Genomic DNA, 10,669 nt, shown 5'->3' with positions numbered 1-10,669 from the left:
CACCTGCCCACAAAGCTGCTCCCAAGGCTGTATATTCACAGAGGTTGCAGAGTAGAGGTTTGTTCCTAATAGATCATTTTTAGGACACTGACATGTGGAAGGCTCAAACCACAAGAAAAATTGTATTCTTAAGAGTCTTGAATTCTGGGCCCGGAGAGATAGCACAGCGGCGTTTGCCTTGCAAGCAGCCGATCCAGGACCAAAGGTGGTTGGTTCGAATCCCAGTGTCCCATATGGTCCCCAGTGCATGCCAGGAGCTATTTCTGAGCAGACAGCCAGGAGTCACCCATGAGCACCGCTGGGTGTGGCCCAAAAACAAAAACAAAACAAAAAAAAAAAGAGTCCTGAATTCTAATTGTGACCTGAAGAGATCATCAAGAGGTTGTTCTTCAAAAATACATGGTAGGTATTAATTACAAAAGACAAATGCAAAGTATCACACAATAGAGACCCAACAAGCCTGTCCCTGAAATGAGCTCCTCATCTCATTGTTGAGTCATTAAGACTTTCATGGCCATCACTTTCCCAAGAGCTCCCTTTATGTCTTTGTTCCTCAGGCTATATATAAAGGGGTTCAGCATGGGCGTTACCACAGTGAACATCACAGCAGCTGCTATGTCAGAATCTGCTGAATGTGAGGATGAAGGGTTGAAATACAGAAATATGATGGTGCCATAGAAGAGGGAGACCACAGACAGGTGGGAGCCACAGGTATAGAAGGCCTTCCATTTGCCCTTCCTGGATGGGATCCGCAACACAGCATAGGTAATAAGAATATAGGACACCAAGATACAAATAAATGGGCCAATTGTGATCAAACTGGCTTCAATCAAAATCAACATCTCATTGATGTATGTATCTGAGCAGGAGAGCATCAAGAGAGGGGTGATATCACAGAAGAAGTGGGGGATGACATTGTCTGCACAGAAGGACAGACGAGCCATCAGCAAAGTATGTGCAAGGACATCCATATTGGAGACAATCCAGGACCCGGTGACCAGCAGGACACAGAGCTGATGGGTCATCTTGGTTGAGTAGTGTAAGGGGTGGCATATGGCCACGTAGCGGTCATAGGCCATCACAGCCAACAGGAAGTTGTCCATGTCCAAAAACAGAAAGAGAAAGTACATCTGCGTGAGGCAGCCAGCAAAGGAGATGGTCTGGGATCCCAGCAGGTGGTCAGTCAGCATCTTGGGGATGGTGGTGGAAGTGAAGCAGATATCCACGAAGGACAGGTTGGAGAGGAGGAAGTACATGGGGGTGTGCAGGCGGGAGTCCACGCTGATGGCCAGGAGGATGAGCAGGTTCCCCAGCACCATGGCCAGGTACATGCTCAGGAAGAGCAGGAAGAGGAGCTGCTGTTGCTGGGGCTGAGTGGAGAGCCCCAGGAGGATGAACTCGGAGACACTCGACTGGTTGGTTCCTCTCATGGGGCTAGTCCCAGAGACAGAGAAAATAGGCGGAAGTCAGAGACCAAGAGAACAATCCAAGCTTTAGCCATGGTACTAACAAAATTCTAGAGAAGAGTCACTTGGCCAGGATCAGCCTCTAGTCTCTAAGATGCTTAAACACTGAATAAAATATAACATAGAACACGCAGGTACTTAAGCTACTTTCATTACATTAGTCTCCTTTAGCACTGCCACACTCTCCCACTTTCTTGTATGTTTTTGTGCCATACCTGGTAGTGCTCAGAAATTACTCCTGGCTCTGCAATCAGGATTACTCTTGAAGACGACAATATCAGGAGAAGATATGAAATGCCCAGAATGAACCCAGGTTGTCACTTTACAAGGCTAGTAAGTGTCTAGTGTCCTAAACACTGTACTGTCTGTATGGCCTCCTTTCTCACTTTTTTACTAGCCCACAGAGAAAAGAGAAATAGCTGATGAGAACTGGATTTTTTTTACAAGCTCCAGCTGACAGATTCAGGATTCAGTTACTCTCTTTTTCTAAGAGCCTTGACTAAAGGGATTTCCCCCAAAGAAATTCACTGATAGCTAAGATTTGAGCATCTCCACTATCACCATCTTACCTGGTACAAGTATGCTGTTGATCTTCACATCAACAAAGAAGTAGCCTCTTTAGTAGGTTTGGAAAGGCTGGGAAATATTGGCAGACCCTGAGCAAGTGAGGAATGGAGGCACACAGCAGTGGCTACTGTCCCAGCTGAATGTTGGGGGGTAATTGAAGTCATATTTACAGTAGCTCTGTGGCCACCGGGACCAGATTCCCTAAGAGCCTTATTAGAGACAAAAGTAATTGGCCCACCTACTCTTCCTTTGTGTCCCTGTGGGGCCCAACATTAATGATGAAATATGTCATCTAACTATTGGGTCGAGAACTTAGAAAGGAAATCCAGGTGGAGATCCAGTCCTGAGAAAATTCCCAGAAACCCCAAATTATAACACATTGCTAAGCTGATCTAGGCTTTTTTTTTTTAATAGATCTGAAACTCTAGTTTCAGTTTCCTGGTAGTCTTATTTCTTCAGCTGGGTTAATGATGGACTGTATAAAGATATGATATCAGGGTTCAAACCTTGTGAGTCCATCTCCATTAGTTCTACAGCACCAAATATGAGCAGTAGTCATGCCTCCTGGTCCAGAAATCTTGGGAACTTATGCAGCAAACCTAAAACTCAGAATTTGCACAGAAATCACCAAGGGTATGACTGAAAATATACAGAAACCAGGAACAAAAGAGAATGTACTGTGAGGAGGTGCTGGCCTTACATTTAGTCAATCTTGGTCCTATTCCTGTATCCTATATGGTTTCTCAAGTCCCATCAGGAGTGAACTCTGAGCACAAATCCAGTGCAACCCTGAGCCTTCTAGGTTTAGACCCAAAACAAACAAATAATATGAAGTTTATGGTACAGGAAAGATTGTACAACGGGTAAGGTGCTTGCCTTACTTGTGTCTGACCCAGGTTCAATCTCAATTGCCACATATGGTCACCTAAATACCACCAACTGTGATTCCTGAGCATAGATCTAGGCCTATATGTCTCATACAAATCTATACAGAAAACAAATTTAAATGAGGAGAGGCTAGATTTTTACACACATAAATGAGGGAAATATGAGGCCAAACCATAACATCACTCTGAACCATAAGCAGAAACACCAATATACTTGATGAACACAGATGTAAAGATCCTTTACAAAATACAAGTAAATAGAATCCAACATGCATCAAGAACATCATACACCATGACCAAATAGGATTCACCCTAGGCATTCAAGGATGGTTTACCATACACAAGTCGATCAACATAATACACCATATCAATAAAATAAAGAATAAAGGGCTGGAGCAATAGCACAGCAGGTCGGTCATTTGTCTTGTACGCAGCTTACCTGGGTTTGAGCCCCGGCATCCCATATGGTTCCCTGAGTCTTCCAGTAGTGATTTCTGAGTGCAGAGCCAGGAGTAACCCCTGAGCATTGCTGGGTGAAGCCCAACCCCCCCCCAATGAAGTTATGGCTCTGCACTCAGGAATCAAACACTCTTGATAGTGCTTGGGGGACCATATGGGAGTCAAGGATTGAACATAGTGCTCAGGCTCTATGTTCAGGGATCACTCCTGGCCAAGTTTAGGTGACCATGTGGGATACTGGGTTCTAACACAGATTGACCTCATGTGTGGTGAGCTCCCTACCTAGAAGGATGTTTTTTGTTTGTTTTTGTATTTTGGATTACACCAGACAGTACTCCGGGATTATTCCTGGCTCTGCTCAAGAATCACTCCTAGTGGCACTTGGAACCATATGAAGTGCCGGAGATTAAATTAGGGACAGTTGTATGCAAGTCGAGCACTATCATTCTGGACCCAGCATGATTCAATTCAGCACAATACATGGACATCCTTGAGCACTGACAGTTCGGCCCTGGGAGGCCCCTCTGAGCCTCAGAAGCAATGTTCCTGCAGGCCTTAATGCTTTCAGCACAACAGTCACTTGACAATGGACAGTCTTCCAGTCCATGAATATGGGATGTTTTTCCATTTCCTGTTGTCCTATTCCTTTCAAAAGTGACCTGTAGGGCCCGGAGAGATAGCACAGTGGCGTTTGCCTTGCAAGCAGCCGATCCAGGACCAAAGGTGGTTGGTTCGAATCCAGGTGTCCCATAGGGTCCCCCATGCCTGCCAGGAGCTATTTCTGAGCAGACAGCCAGGAGTGACCCCTGAGCACCGCTGGGTGTGGCCCCAAAAAAAAAAGTGACCTGTAATTTACAGGTCAACATCATCCTTTGTTGAGTAGATTCCCAAGTTTTTGATATTTATTATATTGGGACCACACCCAGAAATCCTCAGGGTTTATTCTTGGCGCTGCATTTAGGGGATTACTCCTGGCAGGGCCCAGGGGACAATTTTGGATGCTGCATACAAGGATTGCCCTGCATTTTGGGAGTGCCCCAAAATACTCTTTTTGTTTGTTTGTTTTTGTTTTGGGGTCACACCCATCAGTGCTCAGGGGTTACTCCTGGCTCTGTGCTCAGAAATTCTCCTCGCAGGCACAGGAGACCATATGGGATGCTGAGATTTGAACCACCGTCCTTCTGTATGCAAGGCAAATGCCCTACTTCCATGCTATCTCTCCGGCCTCCCAAAAATACTCTTTAAACAAAACAGAACAAAATGTTATAAGAAATCAAAAGGTGGGGCTGGAGAGATAGCATGGAGGTAAGGCGTTTGCCTTTCATGCAGGAGGTCATCGGTTCGAATCCCAGCGTCCCATATGGTCCCCCGTGCCAGCCAGGAGCAATTTCTGAGCCTGGAGCCAGGAATAACCCCTGAGCACTGCCGGGTGTGACCCAAAAACCACAAAAAAAAAAAAAAAAAAAGAAATCAAAAGGTAAGGACCGGAGAGATAGCATGGAGGTAAGGTGTTTGCCTTTCATGCAGAAGGACAGTGGTTTGAATCCCGGCATCCCATATGATCCCCTGTGCCTGCCAGGGGCAATTTCTGAGAGTAGAGCCTCCAGGAGTAACCCCTGAGTGGTGCTGGGTGTGACAAGAAAAGAAAAGAGAAGAGAAGAGAAGAGAAGAAGAGAAGAGAAGAGAAGAGAGAAGAGAAGAGAAGGAAGAGAAGAGAAGAGAAGAGAAGAGAAGAGAAGGAAGAGAAGAAGAAGAGAAGAGAAGAGAGAGAAGAAAGAGAAGAGAAGAGAAGAGAAGAGAAGAGAAGAGAAGAGAAGAGAAGAGAAGAGAAGAGAAGAGAAGAGAAGAGAAGAGAAGAGAGAAGAGAAGAGAAGAGAGAAGAGAAGAGAAGGGAAGGGAAGGGAAGAGAAAAGATACATTTTACAATGATGAAAGAACCAATCCATCAGGAATATTTGTAACCTTTATGAACAAACAAATATCTAATAGTAGGGCACCAAAAGCAAATAGATTTTCTTTCCTTTTTTGTTCTTGCTTTTGTTCCTTTATTCTCAGTGCTAGGGGCTAAACTCAGGCATGGCAAGTCCCTTATAATCAGTTTTTCTACCAATTCCAGATTTTTTAAAACTTTAAAAAATATTCTATCCATATCATTATTGAACATCTCAATTAATAAATATTGAAAATGCTAACATATGTCCTGTTAGACAAATATCTGAGCACAGAAACATTCAAAAAGGAAATCACCTGGGACCAGAGCAATAGCACAGCAATAGGGCTTTTGCCTAGCACTCGGCTAACCCAGGACGAACCTGGATTCAATCCCCAGTTTCCCATATGGTCCCTCGAGGCATGAGCTATATCTGAGTGAATAGAAAGAGTAACCCCTGAGCGTCACCAAAAACCAAAAAGGAAATTACCTCATGAAATGGGTCATATTTCCACCTCTATCATCTGAACTCTCAAAAATTAAGGGAAACTGTCTAGTTTATTTTCTGTTCCTCAAAATCCAGGGCATCCTTTCAGTGACATTTTAACCAGGTTTATCTCATTTAAAATTTTTTCACAACCCTATTGAAAATCAACTTTATTTTTATATAGCAATTGTTATAACCAAAATACAAAATTATTAGTTAGTACATACCACCCAGAAACAATGCAGAATAGATATCTGCACTACTATGTTCATAGCAGCACCATCCACAATAGTCAGAATCTGGAAACACTCAAGCACCCTAGAACTGATAAGTGAATAAAGAAACCATGGTACACCTACACTAGGAAATACTGTACAGCTGTTAGGAAAAATGAAGTCATAAAATTTGCTTATACATGGATAAATATGGCAAGTATGATGCTGTGTAAAATGAGTCAGAGAGAGGGACAGACACAGAATGATCACAATCATATGTAGCATTTAACAATAGTATTATTATAAGAATATGTTTAAAGACTGAAGAGACAAGGACCTGGAGGACTGGTCTATGGTATGACGTTTGTGGCAAAGAGTTGGGGAGTGCAATGAGGGCAGAGAAGGACCCACTATGACAATGACAGTGGGAAATTATCTCTGGACAAGAACTGGGTAGTGAAAAGAGGAAAAGTGATATTTGTGACACCTCTTCAGTAACAGTATTGCAAACCACAGTGCCTGAAAGAAAGGGGAGGGAGGGAGAGAGAAACAGAGAGAGACAGAGACAGAGACAGAGACAGAGAGAGGAGGGAGGGAGAGAGAGAAAGAAGAAAAGCAGAAAAGTGTTTGCCATAGAGGTGTTATAGGAGAAAAATGGGTGGCAGGAAGAATGCAGTGGTAAAGCAATGGTTGTTGGAACATTTTATAATTAAACTCAACCATCAACAATTTTGCAACTACACAGTGCATTCGACTGAAACTACACAGTGATATAATTGAAAAACGAATGTGGGGGCCGGGCGGTGGCGCTAAAGGTAAGGTGCCTGACTTGCCTGCGCTAGCCTTGGACGGACCGCGGTTCGATCCCCCGGTGTCCCATATGGTCCCCCAAGCCAGGAGCAACTTCTGAGCACATAGCCAGGAGTAACCCCTGAGCGTTACCGGGTGTGGCCCAAAAACCAAAAAAAAAAAAAAAAAAGAAAAACGAATGTGAATGGAAACTGGGAATAAAACAGAAAACTTTTTTAAAGTACTAAAAAATGATTTGATGACAATATTTTATTATAGGGCTAGAGCTCAATGGCTTAATGGCAGAACAAGTTCCTTGCAAGTGAAGACTCCTGAGTTTAATTCCTTGGACCATGAAAACAAACTTAGTTACTATATAAAATATTGGAATGTGCTGATAAATTGCAGAAGGTTGAAAAATGCTGTTAACTGCCATGGTTGATGCATTGAAACTATAGGAAATCTTTCTTGTTTTCACTTACCAATATTATTGATGTAATGTGTGACACTGAAAGCTGATTAGGAAATGAAAATGGCTTGCCTTGAATACATGGCAGAACTTGGGTCTCTTGGACCCGAAGTGGCCTCTTGCTCTTCTTGTCCCAACACCACGCAGATGCTTCCCATCAAATGCATTTCTGCCCAGGTCTCTGAGTTGAGAAGGGGGACCAGTACTTAGCCTGGCTCTCAGCTCACTCCTGGTGCTCTCCTGATAATTGGAGAAAATGTCCGAGAAGTTCATATCACTGAAAGGAACAAGTCAGAACGAGACCTCTCAGTAGTCATGTCTGAGCACAGCAAACTGGAAAATGGTCCACCAGCCTCCCATGGCCAAAATCCAGGAAAGCCTGTTTACAGATGTTAAGTACAGCGTCACTTCCACCTAATCTGTCCCCCTCTGAGACAAAATAATAATAGGAAGATACCAACAGCTTAAGTTAGTAAGGTAACAACAGGGATAAAAGTAATAAGAACTTGGGGCCGGAGTGGTGTTGTAAGCCATAAGGCATCTATCTGCCTTTCATGCGCTAGCCTAGGACAGACCATGCTTCGATCCCCTGGCGTCTCATATGGTCCCCCAAATTCTGAGCTCATGGGGTTAGGCTAAGAATTGGAACTTTCCATGCATATGTGGGGAAGTGTGGTACATTCCTAGAAACTTGGAGGCTATTTTGGCTGTGTTCAGGGGTGATCTCTGGTGATACTAAGTAAACTATGTGTAGCGCCAAGGATTTGATCCAGGATTATGACTGATGTGGCTGCATGCAAGACAAGTGTCTCACCTCCTGTAAGTTCTCTTCTCTCCAGACCTATGTTCCTACTTTTATTTTTATGATTTACTGTTTTGTTGGGGTTTTTTTTGGGGGGGGCCACACGCGGCGGTGCTCAGGGGTTACTCCTGGCTATCTGCTCAGAAATAGCTCCTGGCAGGCACGGGGGACCATATGGGACACCGGGATTCGAACCAACCACCTTTGGTCTTAGATCGGCTGCTTGCAAGGCAAATGCTGCTGTGCTATCTCTCCAGGCCCTGATTTACTGTTTTGATTCTATAATTTTGTTGTAGAGTTTGAAGTCAAACATGATACAGCTAATCTTTATTTTTTTAGGATTATCTTGACTAAATTTTAGTACTGCTGGTTCTACTCCCTATGTATTGATAACACTTAGTTTATAATATCTAAATCCTCAAAGATATGTTTATATGTGGGTGGCTAAAGAAACTGTGGTACATGTGCTCAATGGAATACTATGATCAGTTAAAAAAAAGTGAAGTCATAAAATTTGTCTGTGCATGGAAGGATATGGAGACCATTACATTGAGTGAAATAAGTCAGAGGGAGAGAGATAAACAAAGAGTAGTTTCACTCACTGTGGGATTTATAAAAAGTAAAAGACACTATAGTAATAATATCAAAAGACAATAGAGATGAAGGCCTGAAGGATCAGCCCATAATATAAAGTGGTAAGTGTAATTAGAGAAATAACTACACCAACAACTACCATGACAATGAGAGAGAGAGGAATATAATGCCAAGCTCAAAAACAGGCAAAGGATTGGGGAGGAGGAAAATGGGGAACAATGATGGTAGAAAAGTTGCATTGGTGAAGGGGGCTTTGCATTTTATGGCTGAAACCCAATTACAAACATGTTTGTAAGCATGGCTGCTTAAATAAATTTTTTTTTGGATCACACCCGGCGGTGCTCAGGGGTTACTCCTGGCTGTCTGCTCAGAAATAGCTCCTGGCAGGCACGGGGGACCATATGGGACACCGGGATTCAAACCAACCACCTTTGGTCCTGGATGGGCTGCTTGCAAGGCAAACGCCCGCTGTGCTATCTCTCCGGGCCCTAAATAAATTATTTTCATTAAAAAAAGAGTTTGTTCTTCCAAAATACATGGTAGGTATTAATTACAAAAGACAAATGCAAAGTGCCACACAGTAGAGACCCAACAAGCCTGTCCCTGAAATGAGCTCCTCATCTCATTGTTGAGTCATTAAGACTTTCATGGCCATCACTTTCCCAAGAGCTCCCTTTATGTCTTTGTTCCTCAGGCTATATATAAAGGGGTTCAGCATGGGAGTCACCACAGTGAACATCACAGCAGCTGCTATGTCTGAGTCCGTTGAATGTGAAGATGAAGGGTTAAAATATAGAAATATGATGGTGCCATAAAAGAGGAAGACCACGGCTAGGTGGGAGCTGCAAGTAGAGAAGGCCTTCCATTTGCCCTTCCTCGATGGGACGCGCAGCACAGCATGGGTGATAAGAATATAGGACACCAAGATACAAATAAATGGGCCAATTGTGATCAAACTGGCTTCAATCAAAATCAACATCTCATTGATGTATGTATCTGAGCAGGAGAGCATCAAGAGGGGGGTGACATCACAGAAGAAGTGGGGGATGACATTGTCTGCACAGAAGGACAGACGAGCCATTAGCAGAGTATGTGTCAGTACATCCATGTTGGAGACAATCCAGGACCCGGTGACAAGAAGGGCACAGAGCTGATGGGTCATCTTAGTTGAGTAGTGTAAAGGGTGGCATATGGCCACATAGCGGTCATAGGCCATCACAGCCAACAGGAAGTTGTCCATGTCCACAAACAGGAAGAGAAAGTACATCTGCGTGAGGCAGCCAGCAAAGGAGATGGTCTGGGATCCCAGCAGGTGGTCAGTCAGCATCTTGGGGATGGTGGTGGAGGTGAAGCAGATGTCCACGAAGGACAGGTTGGAGAGGAGGAAGTACATGGGGGTGTGCAGGCGGGAGTCCACGCTGATGGCCAGGAGGATGAGCAGGTTCCCCAGCACCGTGGCCAGGTACATGCTCAGGAAGAGCAGGAAGAGGAGCTGCTGTTGCTGGGGCTGAGTGGAGAGCCCCAGGAGGATGAATTCGGAGACACTCGACTGGTTAGTGACTCTCATGAGGCTGGACCTGAGAAAGAGAAAATAGGCAGAAGTCAGAGACCAAGAGAACTAAAGGTCTATATGCAACAATTCAAGCTGCAGCATGGTAAAACAAAATTCTAGAGAAGAGTCACTTGTCCAGGATCAGCCTCTAGTCTCTAAGATGCTTAAACACTGAATAAAATATAACATAGAACATACAGGCACTTAAGCTACTTTCATTATATTAGTTTCCTTTAATTAGTCTGACATTAGTCTGCCACATTTTCTCCCACTTTTTTTGTATGTTTTTGTGCCATACCTGGTGGTGCTCAGAGGTTGACCATGGCTATGTTTTCAGGATTACTCCTGAGTAGGACAATATGAGATGCTGAGAATAGAACCCAAGAACTTACAAGACTAGTGTCCTAAACACTGTCCTATCTCTCTGGCCTCCATTTCCCACTTTTTAGTAG

The 10,669-nt window shown here is 43.9% G+C and overlaps 2 protein-coding genes across 2 annotated transcripts; both read right to left on the bottom strand.

The window, feature by feature from the left end:
- Positions 1-485: 485 nt before the first annotated feature.
- Positions 486-1,430, bottom strand: LOC126001592 (olfactory receptor 1361-like). The gene has a single exon (XM_049768873.1). The coding sequence runs from the start codon at positions 1,428-1,430 to the stop codon at positions 486-488; it is 945 nt and encodes a 314-aa protein (XP_049624830.1).
- A 7,857-nt stretch (positions 1,431-9,287) lies between these two features.
- LOC126001591 (olfactory receptor 1361-like) lies at positions 9,288-10,232 on the bottom strand. The gene has a single exon (XM_049768872.1). The coding sequence runs from the start codon at positions 10,230-10,232 to the stop codon at positions 9,288-9,290; it is 945 nt and encodes a 314-aa protein (XP_049624829.1).
- Between the last annotated feature and the right edge of the window lie 437 nt (positions 10,233-10,669).

This window comes from Suncus etruscus, chromosome 2, assembly GCF_024139225.1.
Source record: "Suncus etruscus isolate mSunEtr1 chromosome 2, mSunEtr1.pri.cur, whole genome shotgun sequence".
Classification (NCBI taxonomy): domain Eukaryota; kingdom Metazoa; phylum Chordata; class Mammalia; order Eulipotyphla; family Soricidae; genus Suncus; species Suncus etruscus.
This window is presented reverse-complemented; position numbering and strand designations above follow the sequence as displayed.